At 24.8% G+C, this 21,896-nt stretch overlaps 3 protein-coding genes and 1 long non-coding RNA gene across 10 annotated transcripts; 2 read left to right on the top strand and 2 right to left on the bottom strand.

The window, feature by feature from the left end:
* Positions 1-46: 46 nt before the first annotated feature.
* LOC127280143 (M-phase phosphoprotein 6) lies at positions 47-1,218 on the top strand. Its single transcript, XM_051302996.1, has 3 exons — positions 47-515; positions 582-682; positions 760-1,218. The coding sequence occupies exons 1-3, from the start codon at positions 465-467 to the stop codon at positions 1,070-1,072; spliced, it is 465 nt and encodes a 154-aa protein (XP_051158953.1). The 5' UTR covers positions 47-464; the 3' UTR covers positions 1,073-1,218.
* Positions 1,219-1,366: 148 nt separating this feature from the next.
* On the top strand, positions 1,367-20,807 carry LOC127280141 (broad-complex core protein isoforms 1/2/3/4/5-like). 7 transcript variants are annotated; one of them, XM_051302987.1, is made up of 6 exons: positions 1,367-2,049; positions 3,578-3,769; positions 3,845-4,042; positions 4,163-4,613; positions 4,693-4,752; positions 14,618-17,187. In XM_051302987.1, the coding sequence occupies exons 2-6, from the start codon at positions 3,584-3,586 to the stop codon at positions 15,004-15,006; spliced, it is 1,284 nt and encodes a 427-aa protein (XP_051158944.1). In that variant the 5' UTR covers positions 1,367-2,049; positions 3,578-3,583; the 3' UTR covers positions 15,007-17,187. The 7 variants fall into 7 exon arrangements, with proteins under 7 accessions (XP_051158944.1, XP_051158945.1, XP_051158950.1 ...); XM_051302988.1 differs by lacking the exon at positions 14,618-17,187 and adding an exon at positions 9,807-10,217; XM_051302993.1 differs by lacking the exon at positions 14,618-17,187 and adding an exon at positions 20,170-20,807 and having other exon boundaries at positions 1,368-2,049.
* On the bottom strand, positions 6,884-7,999 carry LOC127280145 (uncharacterized). Its single transcript, XR_007842789.1, has 2 exons — positions 7,888-7,999; positions 6,884-7,782 (listed from the first exon to the last, which is right to left on the bottom strand). It is a non-coding gene; the product is annotated as an uncharacterized LOC127280145 (long non-coding RNA).
* Positions 20,570-21,790, bottom strand: LOC127280144 (NEDD8). The gene is made up of 4 exons (XM_051302997.1): positions 21,635-21,790; positions 21,541-21,558; positions 21,073-21,185; positions 20,570-20,992 (listed from the first exon to the last, which is right to left on the bottom strand). Exons 1-4 carry the CDS (start codon positions 21,650-21,652, stop codon positions 20,908-20,910), a joined length of 234 nt encoding a protein of 77 aa, XP_051158954.1. The 5' UTR covers positions 21,653-21,790; the 3' UTR covers positions 20,570-20,907.
* Positions 21,791-21,896: the final 106 nt, after the last annotated feature.

Genomic DNA, 21,896 nt, shown 5'->3' on the forward strand with positions numbered 1-21,896 from the left:
TATTTGAAATAAATCGATTTGCTGATAATCGATAAAAGTGTACGTCACAGCGCAACAACAACAAACACGTGTGAAATCATCTTTTTGTTATTATTCATATTTTTTAATCATTTAATATATGTTGGCTAACTAAAAACTATTTAGTGACAATATTAAATAAATAAATAAATAAAAAATTCGTTTAATTTGTGAAAGTTTGACAGTTGCAATTTACTTTTTGACATTTGTTGAATGAAACCTAACCTCTTTCGAACAGTAATTTTTCTATTAATTTTGTATAGTTGAGCAGAAAAATTATAAAGAAGAACATAAAAAAAAAGAATTAAATCTTGAGATAAATATTCATTTAAAAAAACGCAAAATTCTGAACTGAGATTTATAATTCAACAAAGTGAACATAACCTCATTGCACTTTTAACAAGACAAATTTTTTCTTGAATTTAAACGATTTTATAAATTAAAAAATGGCTATTGATAACAAAACACGTTTATCAAAGTCCATTTTGGACATGAAGGTAAGATGCAAAATCTGTATTAAAATTTATCTATATATAGAAAATTAATTTTGTATTTCTTTGTAGTTTATGAAAAGAAGTAAAGAAAAAGTGGAAAAGGAACAATTCCAAGAGGAAGGCGAAGAATACTTTGATAATCAATTGACATCTTATATGAGAAAACAAACGTAAAATTATTTTTTTATATTCTTAAAAAAAAAAAATTATTTTAATTAACTAATTTTTTCATACCTTTTTGTTACAGGGGACAGTTTATTATAGAGCCAAGTTATCTTATTTGTGAACAATTAATTGACGGAAGAGTAAGTTTTCAGGGTATGAATCCTGAAATTGAAAAAATAATGGAAAATGAGGCACAGGGTAAAAATCAATCACAATTAAAAAAAGAAGAGGAAGCTGATGTTTCAGATTCTGAAATGGCCGATAGATTTCGTAAATTAAAGAAAATTAAAACAGATAATCATCGTATTAAATCAGTGCACAAAAAATGGTTAAAAAAAGAAGATAAAGATAAACCTATTGAGAAAAAACCAAAATTTTTAAAACCCCAAGATTAATTATTATTTATAGTTAAGATTTATAAAAATTACTGAATATAAATTTAAATTGTCGACAATTGTTTTTAAGACTTACATTATGTATAAGATAAAATTATCTTTAAGTGTATTTTCTATTTTACTGAATACAAATTTTCTTTACAAAATTCGAAAGTTATATTTTTTTATTTAAAATAGAAAACTAATTTTGAAATTTTGCGCCAAAGTTAAATCAGTATGGCGCGTTCGGTCACGTGATCGAATTTAACGAATCAAATTGCTTCAGGTACAGAAAACGCTGAAGAATTATCGACCAATCGCGTCATAGTTTATTCCCGACATTTAAACGCACAAGATTTCTCTAAAATGTCCTTAAATTCATTCTAAACTCCTTATTTATTTAAATACAATTCTATCCTTTAGTTCCCCAGTGTTAATTTTTATTTAAAATCTGTTATTTACTTTTAGAATAATTGTATAAAATTAGTTTTTATTTAATTTCCCCTTCCACCACGCTGTTTGTAAAGTGGCTTCCTTCACGCATCTTGTGCGTTTTCCCAGAAAAGAAAATGGCTGCCAGCTGTCATTTAGTGCTTAAGTGGAACTTATAAAAAGCCAGTTTTAATGAAATAAACACACACTGGTTGATCCAGATAATTCAGTGCAATTAAGTAACATGACAGTAATGAAAATAAATAACATTCTCGAAAGAAATATTTGAGTTTAAATCAATAGTGCCATGATTAATAATTCGATTTTCTGTTTACAATTTTTCTTCATCTAATGTGTAAAAAATTATGTGCTTTAAAAGACGTGATCAGTCTTTGTGTTAAATTTGCATTTTCAAACAAATACGTAAATTCGTTGTGATCAATAATAGTTGTAATCCACGACGTGAGGCAAGAGTTCATACTTCCTCCCCCTCTTTTTCTCCTAGTCCTTCCCCTCTTTTTATATCAACGCAACTCGACTTCTGGTGCAGATTTCTCCAAATTAAAGTAAGTCCCGAAAAATTTAATTTACCATTTTTATTAAAAATAATTAATGAAGCATGACAATTATATTTGAATTTTTCCTTAACAAGAATATGTTCATGTTTATGATGATATTTTATAAAAAATCTTATCTCAATTTATCGCCTTCTACACCATTGATAGAGAAAAGACTTGCGCGAAAAAGGCCCAAATTAGTCTGATACAATGCGTCGTAGAAAAATAATTTTTGAGAATTAAAAAAAAAAGAATATAAAAAAGTTTATGTACATTAATTTTTATTATTATTATTATTATTATTATTATTATTATTAAAAATAACGATTTGTGTCGTTCAACTGAAATAGCCTTACGTGATGTTTGGTTGAACTACGGGGATGAAAATTTGTTTTCCTCCCTTGTATAACTCCACCATTATAGCCGACATTTAATTTATCATTAAATTGATTTCATAAAATAACGTAATATTCGAAATATCCAAATATATATTTTATTTAATTTTCTTCTAATAGTTTCTGTTAATTGAAATAAATTATTTTTAAATTTTAAGAAAAAATTAGTTTTGAATTTATAGTCTTATCAAAGGATTGCTATTGAGAAATAGAAAATAATTCGTTTTTATTTTATTAACTATAAGTGATTCTACATTAGAATTTAATGTAAATAATTTCTTTCATTTACAAATTATGATAAATTTTTATGTGACCTAAATTTTTCATATATTTGAATTTCAGAAAATATTCTTTATTTTTTTTTTGATAATTAATATTTAACTTATTGATATTTTACCAAGGATTTAATTATAATATTTAAAATTTAGTTTTTTTTTATTTAAAAAATATTTATTCACATTCTATTTAATGTAAAAGATGTAATAAATTTTTTTCAATTGTGAAATATGAAGTTATTGATTGAGTCGATAATGGAAAAAAAAAGAAAAAAAAAAAACTTATCATTAAAAATAGTAGTAATCTAAAAAGATATAGGTATGTGTGAAATAGAAGCAGGCATGGAATAAGAAAGAGAGAACCTGGGGTCCTGGGCCCCCACTGTCAGTGAAGCCATAATTACTGGAAGGGGATCTCCGCTTTGGTAAAGGGGACTTTCGTACAGTTTGTAACCCCCCAGTGAACTGTTCATAATTATCAGAAAAAGTAGCGCAGTCCCCTCGATTCAAACCGAATTTCAGTATTTTTAATAGACGAAATATTTTCAAAGTTATATTTTATTTTTGTAAATTTAATAAATCAAGGAATTTTTATGAAATTTATTAATGGTAAATTAATTTTTATAATTTAATTAATTGAAAATAGACAATTTGAATTTTTTTATTTCTTTCCTTTAAATGAGTTTTGCGTGTCTATTAATAGATACAAGTAGTATTTTAAAAAAAGGAGGACTTCCTCTCTATAAGAAGATTTAGGGGGAAATGTTTGATAGGATGTGAAATTTTAAACCCTAAAAAATAAAGAAAAAAAAAAATATTCTAGGAAATTTTAAAAAGTTTTTTAAATTAATTTTTATTTTTTATTAGACAATCATGGGTTCCAGTCAGCAATTTTCATTAAGGTGGAACAATTATTTAAAGCACATTACCTGTGCTTTCGACACTTTAAGAACTGATGAAGATCTGGTTGATGTAACGCTAAGTTGTGAGGGAAAAAGAATTAGAGCCCACAAAATGCTTTTATCCGCTTGCAGTACATATTTTAGGGACTTATTTAAGGTATTGTTGAAATAATTTTTTTATTTTTCTTATGTGAAGGAATTTAAAAAAAAAATAATAATATTTTTTTTACAGGAAAATCCTTGTCAACATCCAGTCGTTATATTTCGAAACGTAAAGTTCGATGATTTAGCGGCATTAGTTGACTTTATGTATCAAGGTGAGGTCAATGTAGTTCAGGAACAGTTGGCCAGTTTTTTGACGACAGCTGAACTTTTGGCAGTTCAAGGTCTTACAGATGGCAGCGGGAAAGATAACGACAGTTTAGTCGAGGTCTGTTTAAAGAATAATTCCTTCATTATGAAATAATTTAATTAATTGAAAAAAATTCGAAATTATTTTTCATATTTATTTTTTTATTAAAATAAAAATTTAAATTATATAAATCTACAGGATGACATTGAAATTCCTAACGAGCCAGAAGTACAACTACAAAATGCTTCCGGTAGGATAACGACAAATAATAAAGGAAGTAAATCGCCTGCGTCACCAGTGGAACTTCAATCGGAGCCACCGCCCACAAAAAAAAGAAAATGTCGAGAAAATTCAAATATTGATAAGGGAACGAAAAATTCAGAGAAGGCTGATAGTCAAAAAGGTGTTTCGGAACCTGTGGAAATAATACCTCTTATGCCAAATCTTAAACTTGAAATGCCAGAATATTTGGAACAGGATGGCAGTAGTTGTAGTTACGATGATCAGAGTGCAGGCGATTCGAATAAATTGGGTATTGACGATAATCCATCTGATAATCAAGATAACGATCAGAAACCGGACATTAGTCAAACATTTTATTCTAATCAATCAACGTCTGATAGCCTTGATGGCAAACAGGCGGAATTAGGTAAATTTAGATTTTTTTTTAAATTAAATTTCATTCACAATTGGAAAATTAAATTTTTCTTCATTTTTTTTTGTTACAGGACACTTGCTTTCAAAGCCAAGTACGTCAGGGGAGAGATTAGCACAAGAATCAGCACAAGGTGAGTGATTTTTAATTAATTTACATGCCTTTTCGATAGTTTGCTGTCGTTGCCACGTCTCCTTTGAATGATTTTGGACAAAATTTTTCCGTAGTTTTTTTTTTTTAATGTATTTACTTAGATACGATATTTAACACTAAGTGGGAAAAGTTTATTTGTATTTTTTTTGCGTTATTCTTGGGAAAAAAAAAAAAATATTGGAAAGTTGGAGACTGGCACTTTAGCGAACCCATGAAAGAATGAAAATGAATATTTACAAAAGACGATTATCATTTTTTATTATTTGTTTTTTAATTGATAACTTTTTATAAAGAGAAATAATAATTTCAATATTAAGAAATAATTTCTATTTACATTTTTTATTTTAAATAAAATAATTTTCATTCTGAATTGTAAATAGAAGAATTTTTCATTATGCATAGAAAATTGTACAAAGATATATTCTTTTCTTACCAATGTTTTACGTCAATTCGGCTTTTTTTTTGCTATTAATTAAAAATTTCTAATTAAATAATTAAAATTATAGAAACTTTATCTAAAATATTCTATTGCTAGAAATTTCGATGGGTCAGATTTTTTCAAGAATTTTTCACTTTAATAATACACAATGGCTCGGTAGCACTTTCGGCTTTGCATTTATCCTACGCTGATTCAAGCGAATTCGCTAAAAAAAAAAATGTGGGTCAAGATAGAAGCAATAATAAAATTAAAAAAAAAAATATGAAAAAATAACTAAACTCAAAAATTAGTATCAAAAGCTTAGCTTCGGGAAGCGTTTTATTATTGCTTTTCATGTGTTAATAGCATTACCCTACTGTGAACCTGATGGCAAACAATATTTTAATAAAATCTTTCAAGTAGTATCACATTTGTTTATTAAAAAAGCAATTTTCACAATTTAATTTTAAGAATTAATTTTAATTTCGAATAATTAATTTTTTCATAAAAAGTAAAATCATTTAATTTATCAATGAAATAAAATATTAAATATAAAATGTAAATTAACAAATTTTCTGCCTCGAAATTTAAATCAGGTTCACAAGCTGTAAATTAACGCAAAAATTGATCTGTGTATATAAATCTGGTGGTTATTATATTTATAATGTATATATACATATATATATTAAGGCAAAAAACTTTCTTTTTTCTTGCAAGTGATTCTACTTTCGTATAATAATATTTATATCTGCGTGTTAATATTTAGGGTGATGAGTGCATGAGTTGTAAATTGTCAAAAAAATATATAAACAAAATATTGTGTGTTTGGGATAAAAAAAAAAAATTATTGGGTTTTAGGTGAAGTTGTATAAAAACTAGTAAGAATTGTCAAGTGCTGTATTATGTGTGCCCACAATCAGCAATATTTCCAATAATAACTAGATCAATGATATCGATTAATTTCTTTTATTAATACTAACCGTAATAATAATTAAAATATCACGATAGAAAAAAGCTATCGAAAAGGCTCGTGTAATCCAAATAATCCCCCAAGCAATAATTAAAACAAAAACAAAAAAACCAGTAAGCTCAAAACATACTTTCAGTATCCAGAGTTCTTTTTCATGCAAAATTAATCTGATTCATCAAAAATTATAAATTATCTTAATTAAAAATTTCATTCAAATTACTTCCTTTAAAAAAACCAAATAAGTTTGTAAAAAAAAATTTTTTCTTTAAAAAAAACTAATATAAATTTTAAATTATTTTTTCAATTGGAAAATTAAATTTTCGATTTTGTTGAAAAATTTAAATTGAGTATTGAAACTCATAAATGATAAATGAAAAGATTAATTTTCTGAATAAGGCTCTTGGCAAAACAACTTCGAAAACCTAAATGGAATATTTAAAAAAAAAAATTTATTAATAATAATAAAATGCGGTAGTGGTGGTGGTGATGGTGACAGTGGCATGTAAACAACCTTAGGCATTCTTTCCAATCTCATTCACTATGGTAGAAATTTTGTATATAATAGATAATTAATAAACTGTAGGTAAGTAATTCATTAACCTAAGGGTGCTATGGCAGCATGAACCATTTCAGTAGCTATTTCAATATTTTTCTTTTTAGAAAACAAAAATAAAAAAAAAATAAAAAAAATGCTTAATTCTCTATTACGATGTGCCCTTGTGATTAAAAATATTAAAAATTTAGTATAAAGAAAAAAAAGGGAAGAAAAATTTTTGTATTAACAAATTGTCAGATATATATTCGAACTAAAACTGTGAACCGATTAATTTAAAAAAAAAAACCCCGTTGCAAAGAACAAAAGCAGCGCAAAATGGTTTTTTTTTCAATTTATAATTTTTTAAATGTTATCTTCACAATTGTTGAATTTATTTTGATTTTCAGTTTAATTTAATGAAAGATAAGAAGTGCGTTCGGGTTTTTTAAAAAAAATTTTTTTTTTATTGTCCTCTTGGGAATTTTATTAATGTATATAAAATTTTGTAAATAATTTAATGAATGTGTGAATGTGTGAGAACTTGTTTCTTTATATTTTCTGTTTTTCGATCCGGCCTTTTCAAGTGCAACTTTTTAAAAAAAAAATTTTATTAATTTTTCTTTCTAAATTCATTTTTTAAAATTAGATTTAAAATATCTAAATTTTATATGTTTAATAAATAAAAATAATATTTTCGGTTTAAGATGCACATGCGTGACTAAATAGGATCGAATTTATAATAATTTATTTTTAATACGTCGTTTTAATGTAGTTTAATTTTTTTTTGAAATCTAGGAAAAGAGAATTTTTTTCTCAAATTTGAGATTAATTTAATAATACCACAAGCGATTTATAAGCGTCGTTTTATAATATACTGTTTAAGAATAAATATTTGAGTTAAAGAAATTTTTTTTATGAAATTTTTTTTTTGAGAAAACATCTGTTAGTTATAAGCGTTAATATTATTAAAAATTCTCTTCTTTTCTTCTACAAAAGCACATTGAACTGGCATCTGGCAATGCTAAATTGTGGGTATTGTTCGCTGATATTCTAGACTCGCTTTCTCGGCTGTGGGTTGGTGCTGGGACTGGAAAATTTATATAAAAAAAAAAAAAAAAAAAAAAAAAACACGCATACACGTTACTAATGAAATGGTTGCTGCATGTACACATATTTTAAGAAAACCACTAACCGAAGATTTGGCCAATTTTCTCCAGGAGGGATTACCTACGTATCTGGTCAACCCCATAGTCTCAGCAAAGCAAATGGTCATGGGAAAGTATGTGTACACTGCAAGCGTCGTGGAGTTCTCACATCACGTGGAAAACTAAGGCAGACTCGCTTCAAATGTTGGCCCTGCAATGCCTGTTTATGTCGATGGCCATGTTTCGCAGAATTCCATGTAATGCGAGCCATTCCTCATATTCCTCCTCCATAGCACCAACCTGCTGATTAATTTTATCGCCACGCGAATTTTTTTCATCATGAACTAAATACCCACAAAAAAAAAAACGCTAATTCAAGTAGCAAAAATGTACAATCTTCTCAAATAAGATGCATCATTCTTTTTTTTTTTCAAGAATCCTTGAATCAGTTTATAAATTAAAATCAGTGATATTTAGATAAATTTATAATTAATTTATTTAAAATTCAGAAAAATAGATTAAAATTAGAAAAAAATTTCATTTTTTTAGAATTACAAATTTATTTTAAATTAATTTTTTTTCCTTCTAATTTTAATTAAAATATTAATTAAATAAATTATTTCACTGATTTAAATTTAAAACTCATTGTGATGTATCTTGCCATGTATTATACTCTGTATTTAAAATTATAATTATCGTTAATATTAATTATTATTATAATTGTTTTCGACAAATTAGATAAATTTATAATTCCGCAAATAATAAGCAGGGAAAATTTTTCATTCAATTTCAATCTAATTTTTAAAATTATTTTTCAAATAAATTTTTAAATTCAGTTAAATTATTTTAATTTTGTAAATTTTTTTTATGATTTTTACCAATTTTAGAAAAAAAAAAAATTATTTTTATTAGTAATTAATAAAATTTTTATAATAAATGTAAATTCGATGAAATTGATTGAAAAAATTGTTTCTTTGACTTTAGAAATTAAGTTTAGTCAGAGATTTAGAATTTTTATATAAGACTCGAACTGGTGTCGAAAGAAAATCGTGGTACAATATTATTCCAGTATCGCTGGATATTTTTATATAATGACTGATAGAACGATTTTTCTTGTATTTAAAAATAATTTAGTTGTGAATTAGGTGACGAAATTAAAAAAAAAACATTTAAATGAAACATCAGTTGAGAATATGAACAAAATTCGAAACTGTCAATGATGAAAATGCTCAAGTTTGTATTTTAAATGACGTGCAATTTTAGATTCTATTACACTAGGAAATTAGAAATTTTTTTCGTATCCGCTACTCAATTATAATTTCCATAGACTGAATTTAAATTAAGGTTTTTTTTTTCTTTTTAGAAAAATAATTGTCTGTTTTCAAGATTATTTCGTCACTCATATTTGTTGTTAATTAATAATTTAATTATTCTCCGTTTCATTCAATATTCGATTGTTCTATATTTGAGTTTCTCAATTTGTTTTTTTTTTTTTATCATAAGAGAAAAAGAAATGATTATTGAGATTTCATAATACTCAAGGTAGCATGTAAGAATTATATCTTAATTTCAGTTGTAATAAAACTAATCGTACCTGATAACAGACTTTTATAGAATCAGATTTAATCCGTTTTAAGGCTCGAGTAGAAAATAATATTTAGAATAATTTTCTAAATATAATTAGGATTCATCATGAATATTGTGTAATTAAATAAGCGTTCATCTCATTGACAAAATATTAAAATTGAATTTTAAATTGAAAGTCTTTTTAATATTTTAAAGTTGTAAACTTTTTTTTTTACAAGTTTTTAATGGGATTAACGCTTATAAGCTTAATGGGTCTGCTGTGTCCTCTTTCGTGTTGTCAGGCTTTTATTTTACAGCTTTTGCTTTTTTTCCGTCATAATCAATAATTAAAGACAAAGAAAATAGAAAAAAAAATTTTGAAAATAGTCTTTATTTATAGAGAAAGCAGAAGACGATGCAAATATTGACATTGGCTTATCGAATGACGATGATTTTGGACAAACGTCTAATGCAGAATTATTGTTTCGCTGTCGAATTTGTTGGAAAGGTTTTAAACATCCAATGTCACTGACTCTACATAAAAATTTACATAACGGTCAAACGATATGTCCCATTTGTCAACGAGTATTTAGTCGAAGTTACGATATGAAAATTCATTTACAACGCATTCACAAGTACACAATCAGTGTTAATGCGAAATTTAATTTTCGAAAATAATAATAATAATAACAAAAGAGGATTCAGATGTTTGACTCAAGAAAAGAATTTTTCTTTAAAGAAAATTTCTTTAATATTTAAAAGAATTAAAACTATCTAAATATTTCGTTTTTAAATAAAAAATTGTTAGGAAAAAAAAATGTTTCGTGCCATAATATTATGTAAAATTGGTGTAAAGTCGTAAATTAATTTTTTTTTAATGAATTTTCCAATTTTTTTTTTTTTTTTGAAAATAGACTTTAAAAAATCAGTTTTCAAATTTTAATTACATGTGTAGAAATTTTATTAATTAATTAGAAGTAAATTAATTACTACGATTTTTTTGAAGCCTTAAAACTAATATTTTCGAAATTCGATATTTTATAGAACGAGGAGAAGTATTATTTAAATCGAAAGACGCTAAATTTGTTAATTAGTCGTCGTTTTAGTTTTAGATTTAAAATGAACTTCTTAAGGAAATTGTGATACTGAAATTATGTACGTGCATTCCTTTTAAATATTATTCAAAAGATATTTATATATATTTATATATATATAAATATATGTTTTGCCCCTGCCAGCGAATTTAATTATTGCGTTTAAAATTGTAGAATAATTATATTTCATTGAAAAATTATTTTTTATATAAATAATAATTTTTATACATTGGAATATTTTATTTTACAATATTATAAAAAAATTGACATCTCAATTATGAACTCAGTGCCTTAAATTTCTAATAACTGAAAATGTGCACTTAAAATTATTTTCTAAATTCTTGTATAATAATCATTTGAGACTGTTGATTTTTAATAATGCGATTTATTTTTAATTAATAAAAAATAATTACTTTGTAATTAATAGACGTACTTAAGTTTTAAAATTGTAAGATACTAAGAAACGTTGGTAAATTATTTTGTAAATTTTTAAAACTATTATTTCTATTATATATTATATATAATTTTGTTTAAACAATTGTATTGTTTTAGAAAAAAAAGACGATATATACGCATGTGCATCGTACAATCAGTAGCAATTATTTTTTTTTAATGAAAAAAAAATGTTTTTTTAAATTTTTTATTATTCTTCTCGGAGTGTGATTTAGAGTGACTGAAGGGAAAGGGAAAATATATACTTTTTGCAAGCTTTTTAATTTTTTAATCAAAAAAATATCTCTTAGGGAATTCTTTATTTTTTGGCTTTTTTGGGATTTACTCACATTTGGTTAACAGCTTTTCTTTTATTTAAAACTTTTTTGCACAATATTTATATCCCGTCTGAAATGATCACGCTCTTTGAATTTTTCATTTGCTGAGAAAAAAAAAAAAAAAAAAATTTTTCCTCAGCTTTATTAATCAATAACTTTTTTTTTTAATAATCAATTGAAGAAAAAAAAAATGAAAAGAATTTTTCTCTAATGGTTCAAGTGCATAAAAGTGACCCTTAATCTACTTCCCTAAAATCCCAACTGATCAGTTATTACTAGAAAATTGAACAGTTGCTTAATATATAGAAACAAAATTGCTCGGTTATGAATTTATATAAAAAAAAAAAAAAAAAAAAAAATGGTTAATTGCCATACAACTGAAAATGAATTTGGAAAATGGGAAAACACTTTGGATTGTGTGCGCAGACTCACAGTGCGTACAACCCATTGGGAATCAGCTCGTCGTGAGACCATTGCAAACTACCTACGAGATTAGAAGACGATCACGTCCTCGGCATGATGAAAATGGAAGGTGGATCTGTGATACATGTGGGAAAACCTATAGTCGTGGAGATTCCCTCGCCCATCATCGCAGTATACACAGAGGAGATACTGTCTGTCCAATTTGCCACGCAGTCTTCACCCGCAAGTACACCATGAGATGTCATATGGTTAATGTTCATGGCATCAAGTAAATCAGAGGATTGAAAAAAAACAGTGCCATTTCTTTTTTTTTTATTCTATAAGAAACCACAACACACACAAATCAGTAATTCTGATAGCAAAAATCTGAAAACTATTTTTATCTTGGATTTAGATATTTAATTTTTATATTCTTTAATTTTTTTAATTATCCCTCAATTGAATTTGAATTCTGATTAAAATTAAAAAAAAAATTTTCTAATTAAAAAAAAATAGGTCCAGTTTTTTTTTTTTTTTGAAAATGCCACAATTTCTTGCCCAATTTTTTTTTTTTAAATCCGAGATAATAATATGGAATTTTAACACACAAAAAAAGCCGTTTTAATTTGAAAAAGCAAATTGAAAGCTGAAAATCATTGCATTTAATATGTTTTATATAAAACAATATTTGTTATTCTATGTATATATTATTTCGAAAAATAAGTTATAAAAGTCCTTATTATAATTGTTGATTATAAGAAGAAAAAAAAAATGTTCTATAAAATTAGCAGTTGAAGTTTTTATATAAATATTTCGCTCAAATTGAAAATAAGAGAAATTACTGGGAAAAAAAAAATGAAAATCTTTTAAATATTAAAAAATCATTATGAAAAATAATTTTTATCAATAACATCGTTTACTGAAATAAAATATATATAATATTAAATTATTAAGACTTTTTTTGTATTGCTTCTTTTTTAAATATTGAATTTTTATTATATAAAAAACAATTTTTATTGTATAAAGTATATTTGTAATTGATGATATTGACAATTTTGTTGTAACAAGTAAAATTATAGTTAGCTATTTTTTTTTTTGTACTTATTGGGCAATTTTAATTTTTTGATTTCGAAATTTTTAAGAAAATAAATTCTTTTGTGATATTGAAATAATGTTTAAATGTTTGCAAAATACTGCTAATTTTGTTATAGTGTTTTTAACAATTGAAGGCAGTTATTAATCTAGTCATAATAGATTTTATCGAAAATCTCGTTTTTTTTTTTTTTTTTTTAATTAATTTCGATTAAAAATGATAATCGATGAGAATTCTCTGAATTGTAATTATAAGAAATGTTACAATTAAGGTCGTTGTATAACTTTCCACATAGGCAGTAAGTTTTTTTTTTGCATTTTTGAGTTAATTTATATTTTTTTTGAGCTATTTCATCATTTTTCAATAGAATTTTAGTTTTTATTCATTTAAAAATTGTTAAAAATTCTTTTTCAAAATTTAACTCTTTTTTTTTTAATCAGAATTTAGTTTTTATATTCAATTTTGTCAACTGAATCGATGTTTAAATAATAATCAAAGATTGTTGATTCAGTAATAATCTAATAATTTTTATCAGTCCGTAAAATTTAGAATTGATCTCTTCGAAGATACGATGTAAAAAAAAAAAAAAAAAAAAAAAAATTTTGAAAAAAAAAATATTACTGTAATAATTATTGCACTGTATCATACGTATTAAATTTAAGAATTTAAAAGAACTACGAAACCCTTATGTTAGTAGGAGTAAATTAAAATTAAAATACATTTATGGAGAAATATTGAGGAATTTATTCCAAACCAATTCCAATTTTTAATTCCTAATTTTTATTACAAAAAGAAGCTGGTTTTTAATTAAATTTTAGAATGAGAAAAAAGGGGGATATTTTTTTTTTTGTCAAATGTTTTCTTTGTTCGGTGCGATTGTGAATGACTGTGTGTGTGTTTTAGAGTTTGCAAATTAACATATTCTCGTGAACGAAATTAATTGTTATTCATAAATTGAAAATCAACGCTTTGAGATGAAAAAAAAAAAAATGCCAAGGTATGTCACTGTCACAAACGGATTCCTACCAATTTATATTAAGAACTTTCCACTGGGAAAGAAATATTATTTAATATATTTTTTTTGGAAAAAAAAGAAATTAATTGTACGCATGAATTTTGCAATGTTCAGTTTTTTATTTGCAGCACTAGGTCAAAAAAATTTGAACAGTTTTTTTTTTTTTATATTTTAAAATTAAGTTAGCGTTATTTTGTCGTAGTTGCCCTTTTATGTTCTACTGTAATATTTTATGTGTATATTTTTACTTCTTTTAAAAATTGTAATTTTTTTTTTAATTTTGTAATGTATTTTTTGTATTCTGTAGTAATTGATCAAAATTAATTTTTTCTATTATAAAAATACGAAAATTCAAGTAAAATTACTTCACCGTTTAGTGTGTTGAAAAAAAAATTTTTTGCACAGTAATTTTTTTTTTTTAAAATATTTCGCTTTTATTATATTTATTTTTTTGTTCAACAAAGCATGTTTTTTTCGTAAAAATCAAAATTTGTATTTTAAAAAATATATATTTAAAAAGTAGGTTTTTAATACCAGTTTTAATTGTCTGTTCAATTTAATTTTATTTTCAAAATATAAATTTTTAAATTAAATAATTAAAATTGGTGAAATTAAAATGAACATGACAAATAATTCTGGTTTGTGATAAAAAAAAAAAAGAAGAAAAAAAAATAGGAACGCGTGTGATTGAATGTTGTTGAAAAGGAGGGTTAATTTAAAAAAAAAAAGAGAGAGAGAGAGAGATTTGAACAAGATTTTATCAGAGTGGATTCATCATCGATTATTGGAGCATATGAAGCAAAAAAAATTTTTTTTTTTTTGATTTATTTGATTTAGATTGTCGTACAGTGGCCATCGAACAACCATCTCACTCTTGCAAACTCTGCGGTAAATCATTTTGGAATCGAGACTCAATGTACAAGCATATGAATATGCATAAGGGCACGACCCAGTGTCCCGTTTGCCACAAAGTACTGAGCCGCACAACTCACATGAAGCGACATTTAAAAAATCGTCACGGCTGGTTGGGATTTGGATCATTGGCAGACGCGGCACGAATCACAAATCCCCTCTCGATTTCAACGAGAATTGGACATCAAAATACAAATGCAAATACAAATACAACAAATGCAAATGCAAATATTGAATCGAGTTCATCAACATTTACGACAATTCGAATTCGTGAGAGTAGCGTTGAAAGAATCACTTCTAGTCCTATTCCTTAGTGTGAAAAAAAAAAAAAAAAAAAAAGATGAGAAACAATCCAAATTTATTGGATTATATTATTTTGATTGACGCCTGTCTTAAATTTCACTACCTAGTCATTTCTACACTAGTGTGATTTTTATTTATTATCACACTCTCTAACACGAGCACCATATTCTACCTCCATGGATCCTATATAACACCTTTACAAGAAAAAAAAAAAATCCTTTTCCTATTCCTCCTTCTCTTTTTTTTTTACCATTTTCTTCTCTTCAATGCTGTCATTTTTTTTTTTATTTTCGAAAATAAAAATTTCATTTATTAAAAACAGCATTGTTGAAAGAAATATTTTTTTTTACTGAGAATTCATTTTTTTTTCAAACCAAAGATATAAAATGAAAAAATTACTTTATCTAGTCAAATGGATTTCAAAGTACTTAAATAGACTAAGGAGGAATGTGCATTTTTTGTAATAACACGAGTCAAATAAGAAAGATTAATCTTAAATCATGCATGGTAGATAATTCAATTATTATGATATATCTATTGGTTTAGACTATAAACGACTAGTCGTAAAAATTGCCAAAAGTTTATACGCATAAATGAAAAAAAAAAAAAAAAATTGAAAGGGCTAAAAATTGTGCGTATAACGAAAAGAAAAAGTCCAAAGAAATATAGAATATTAATTTCTCGACATTGGAAAAAAAAAATCCTATGTCTTTCCAAAGAATACAAAAAAAAAAATCTTTAATAAACTTTTTAAAATAGGCAAAATAATTACATTTATATATATAAAAAAAAAAAAATTATAATTGATTTCTCACGAAATCAAACTTCATAGATTATGTAGACAATTTTAGTTTTTATTTAAATTAGTTTTATGTGAAAAAAAATTTAATTTCTGAAAATTTTACATTTTCTAAGAGAAATGTAACTTAAAACCAAATTTTAAGGACTTAAACCAAATTTAAGAAAAATGTATACATTTAAGAAAAAAAAAAAAAAAAAATGTGAAGTACATTAAGGAAAAGAAAAATTAATTTAAGTTTTCTTTTAGTGAATATTGCTCGTTATTTACGTTTTACATACTCAAAGAGTAGTTAATTAAAATCTAATTGCAATAACAACCCAGTTTTATTTCAAATTATTTTTTGTTATCTTTTTTTTTCTTTTTTAGTTTATTGACCTTTTTTTTTAGTGCTTAATATGTTTAGTTTTTAGTCATCGAAAGTGGCATTCGTTCTTTGCTTTTACTGATGCTTATATATTTATTATAATACTTATTAGATCTAAATATATACAAAAAAAATTATTATATACAAAAAATTATATATATATAGGTAATGTAACATATGTGTAAAGAACATTGCCACAAAAATTTAGTGCAATTATTATATAAGAATGATGAAAACGAAAAAAAAAAAATCGTTAATTCGATTTATTTGTGAATGTTAAAAGCTGTATCGAACTTACCAAAGTGTTTGTGAATTATTATTTAAGTGTGCTTACTAATCACTCCAAAAAAAAAAAAAGACTGATGTACAATGACCCTGAAATGATTAACAAAATAATTTTTCCTAAATAGTTCAAAAAAAAATTCATTTCTGAGCAAATTAAAAACATTTAATTTTTGTATATCGTCATTGTACCTCGGATTAGATTATAATATAGTTTTTAATTAAAAGCTTGCCATACTTTTGTGTAATTTCGTTTTTAGAATTATATAAGTTGTGTACTTTTGTTCCTTTTCATCCACAAAAAAAAAAATAATTTAATTGTAGATGCGATAAGATTTTTTTTTTTTAGTTATTATTATTCTTTTTATGATTATTATTTAAAAAAAAAAAAATATTTTATTTTGCGATTTTAACAAATATTATCCCTGTTATAATAAGTAAATGTAAAATATATTTATATGAATTGACTAAAAAGCGACGTTTAGGAACGAATGTGCACATTCCTCAAAAAAAAAAAAATCTACGTTACATTTTTTTTTTTTAAGTACAAGATTGCCAATTATTATTTTTAATTAAAAAAAAAAAAAAATAAACTATACCTTTAGTGGATTATTTATTGGAGAGAAATGGAAATTATTATACAATAATATATTATCAAGTAATAAAAATTTACGTTTTGGCTTATACACAGGCAAAATATGTAAGTGAAGATATGTGTGAATAAAGTTGCAAAATGTGAATGAAGCACAAATTTTTTTCTCCATTTACAGCTTCTTTTTTTTTTTGCGTTACATTTTTTTTTTTTTTTATTCGATTCATTTGCATTAATTTTGGAAAAAAAATTTCCAAAGAAAATTATTTTTTTTGAAATGCATTTAAAGAATTATTTTTTGGTTTTTTATTTATGTCAATGGATCGAAGATTTTCTTTCTTTGCGAAAAAAAATTTTGGGGTTTGTAATTTACTTTATTAACTGTAAATTAAATTTTTCAAAAATTGCTAACATTCTGCTTGTGGTACACCGAATAAAGAAAATGTTGATGGTTAGAGGGCGTAAAGCTTTTTCTTTTCGGAGCTTTTGAAGAATAACCCATTCTAAGAGTCAGCGTTAGGATACGAATTTTTTTTTATTATATATTAGAAATATTCTTCAAAAGAGCCAATTTTGGTATCTGAACTTTTAGCAAGAAGAATTTAAAAAAAAAATGTCTAATATTTATTTCTTAAATTACATTAAATTATTGTAAAAAATTTCTTTCCTGAAAGAATTTACTTTTTAAATTTGTGTTTAGAGATCTAAAACTAAAAATGATTGTCAAACACAATTAAGCAACAATTTTTTTTTCTTTTCAATAGTAATAAAATTACTTTTATGACAAAACAAAAAATTGCAAAATCGATAAATATTACCGAAATAAAAAATTTTTTTCAATAAATTGAAAAAATAGAATATTGCAAAACTTCAAAAATCAAATATTGGCAAAAAGAAATAAAAATAGAAAAGGTGTAACTGAGGAGATAAAACCGAAACATTAAAAAAAATAGAAAAATTGTAACAAAATTTTTTTTTTTTAGACCAAGTATGCTTACTTCTGTTTGAAAAAAAGATTTAGAACTCTAATTGAAGTTTAGTATTATAATTATAATAGATTTATAATGAAAAAAAAAAAAAATCAATAATTATGAGGAATCGGGGTCACGAAACTGTTGATGTGTTGCAGGGGGGGTGGGACGGAAACGGAAGCATGTTGGCGATACAACTGGTCAAGTGGTGATGCAGGGTCCAGGGCGTTTTTCGTGCAGTCTCTGCGGAAGTGTTTACAAACATCTTGCTTCGCTGACCCAGCACTTGGAAGTGCATCGAAATCAGACAACCTGCATCCTTTGTCACACCACTCTCAGTCGTAGAACCGACCTCCGTCGACATATGCGATTGAAACATAATATGCAATGGCAAAAAACCATTCAGAAGCGACAAAAATCCTAGTCTGCAATTCTATTTGAAGCTCTGTAAGGATTCAAACTCCTAATTAATTATTTTACATTTGCACCAAATAATTTTCCAAAAAAAAAAAAAAAGAAATCACTTCTCTACATTTCCAGGCTTTCTATTTGGAAATATTGCAATATTATTATTTCAAATTGAAATTAAAAACTAATAATGATTTTATATTAATTTCATTAATTGGCGTTAATAATTTTAAATTGCAAAAAAAAAAAAAAAAAAAATACTCAATACAATAAATTTTGACAAGATTTTGGGATAAAGGACATTATTAAGGATACGATAATATTTTTTTGATAAAAATTGTTTCATAAAAATAAATTTAGTTTGGCAAAAAAAATTAATATATGTACTATTTATTTTTAAATATTAAATTTATTTATTGAAAATAGAATGTTAATTTAGAAATTATAATTTCTAAAATAAAATGTATCCTCAATATTTGTTTTTCCGAATCTTAAATCATTTATTGAAATTAAAAAAAGAAAAAGGGATCTGAATTGGTAAATTAGAATTTAGATTTTTATGTTTCACCTCGCACAAATATTTTTCCCAAGCCAAGTAATTCTATAAATTGAAATGGATTGAATAATTGATTTAAAAAAAAACGATCAGTTTTTTAAAACAAAAAATTAGTTTCATTTAGAAAATTAATTGAAGAAAAAAATCTTCACTTAGTGTAAAATTCTGTAAATTTTTAGTTCAATTTTTGAAATCCATTTAAAGGTGAATTATTTGACTAACGATTTCTAGTATCTCAGCTCTGAAAAGCGCCCGCGATTCCTCATAAGATTGATAAAAAAAAAAAAAATAGAGCTTGAAGCGCCTGTTAGAAAATAAGAAAGAAAAATATTAAATTTTGTGTGAAATGAAGTTAAATTAGATAAAACTATATCAGGGTCATAACTGTCGACTTAATTACATAAAAAAATGTAAGAGCGGCAAATTTTTTTGTGAATTTTACGAAAAATAATAGAATTTCATTTTGATTACAATCAACATTTTGTTTATATGATTTAAAAATATTTTTAATCCTCTATAAAAAGAAAATTGACAATGAGTGGTAAAACATTTCAATATTGTAAAAAATGTTATCATTACTCTGAAAAAAAAAATCATTAAACAAAAATTAAATACTACTTCTAAGAGTTAAATAATAAGTTAATTATTTATTCCCTCTCTTAGATCTTTCTCAAAATAAATTGTCATATATTGTAATCGAATTGATCTTTCAAATTTGTGTGTCAGTATTTGTAAGGGGCTTGAAGAATGTTTTATGCAAGTCAGCTTCCAAATTTTTTTTTCTTTTTTTTTTTAATTTGTCTCTAGAAGTTGAATATGTCATAAAGTTTATATTGCAATTAATCTTAGCTGTTAAAAGAAAAAATCGTGTAACCGAATATATTAAAAAAAAAAGTTTTTTTGTTTCATAGATATGAACGCTTTAGAAAATTCTTGTCGAATTATTAGAAATTAAGAGAAAGAGATACTTGTATGATAATGAAAAAATAAAACAGGCGTGAAATTACAAGTTCTTACTTTGTTACTTTTTATATTTTTTAATTAACTGAATTTTTTTATTCAACTTTTTAAACTAAGAGAGAGAAATAAATTTCAGCTTGTGATGGAGATCGGTTTACAGTTTTCAGTTCTCAGTAAAAAAAAAAAATGTAGAAAATAATTTTATCACTGAGTTGTGAAAAATAAATTTGATATTATAGATGATTCAACAGGTCAGAATTATGATTCAACGAATTTATGGTGCAAATTATGCAAAGTTTCTTTTACAACTCAAGCGGCTCTTCTTCGTCACATCACTTCAAAACATGAAACAACACAAAATACTTCGGCCTATTGTTCCATTTGTAATCGATTGTTTAAAACAAAATGGAGTCTAGCTACACACAATAGCAAGTATCACAGATTTTAGCAAATTTACATGTTCTTTCTTTTTACTCACTATCAATAAAATCTGTTCTTTTTAATAAAAAATGAAGTTAATTTTTTTTCCATCGAGTAAATTCAATTTTTTGATTATTCAATTGGGAAAATTAGAATGTGACTGGTAAAAGTGAATAAATTATTTTTGTTTTCATTAATTTAAAAAATTTCAAAACGTAATTAAAATTTTAAAGAATCAGATAAGATTCAATTTATTTAAGTAACATCATGAAAATACTCAATTTGTTATACTTAATTTAAGATTAGCTAAGCATATAAGAAAAAAAAAAATGTTTACAAAGAAAAACGGAAAATCGTTCGAAAATTACGAGCATTGATATTAAATTAAATTAAATATACGTCGAGAACGGACAAATTTGTGGAGTCGTTTATATATAAATACAGATTTATTACCTAGCAGACGTGTTGTATTAATTGTTATAATAAACGTGTCCTATAATTCGTCTCTCCATTTGAATAATTCACGCATTCTCAATCATAACCGAGGAATGTCATATTTACAAGCCTCCTCGTAATGCTAAAACTAAATGCAAAACGGAGCCACCTTGTACTTTGTAATCTTGGGCAGTCTTTTCATCATTCCTGAAAAAAAAAATTAAATTCCATTTTTATTTAAAATAATAATATTGATTTTACTAATTAAACTAGATAAATAAATTTACATCTGTTTCCCAGAGAATATTAATCTTTGTTGTTGCGGAGGAATCCCCTCTTTTTCTTCAACTCTTTCTTTTATTCTCTCAACTTTATCAGTAGGTTCAATGTCGATTTCAATCTGAAACAATTTTGTTTATATTTTATTTAAGATCAAAGTCCTGACTTTTGAAAATATTTCAACATTTTTTTTTTTAGGTTATATTTTAAACTAGATATTTACTATAAAAAAAAAATCCTATACATTAAAAAAAGGAATAATTACATTCTTTAATCAATAGCAATAATTTGAATTGATAAATATTTCCAATGATAAACAAATCAAAATGTCAAAATTAATTTCGTAATGTTATAAACAAAAATGTTTTTTCCCCCCTAATCAATTTAGACAATTAAACACTCATTTATCTAATTTTCCTCTAAATTTATAAAAAAAGTAGATAAATAATATTATTGCCGGTTAAGTTTATAGTTACCTCTTTTCCGGTGAGAGTCTGGAAAAGAAAGAAATAATTAGTCTATCGATTTAATTTTTACATTTACTAATGTCTAAAAATTTATTTGTCTTACCTTAACTTTAATCAACATTTTGGAATAATTTGATTTAATCTATTTTCACTAAAAAAAGGGAAGAAAACTATGAAAAATTAAGATGGCTAGAAAGTGAAATGCAAATTTTAGGTTAGGTTTATTTCAAACGAATAGAGAGGGAGTAAAAATGTGTCCACCAATTAAATTGTAGTTTGTTGGACAATATTATCATCAATTGATAACAATTTTTTTTCCGAGATGGAGCCACTGTCATTTTCCCATGTATGACTAATAGTCTATT

This window comes from Leptopilina boulardi, unplaced genomic scaffold (genome assembly GCF_019393585.1).
Source record: "Leptopilina boulardi isolate dan_hultmark-lab unplaced genomic scaffold, ZJU_Lbou_2.1 LbouV2_229, whole genome shotgun sequence".
Lineage (NCBI taxonomy): Eukaryota > Metazoa > Arthropoda > Insecta > Hymenoptera > Figitidae > Leptopilina > Leptopilina boulardi.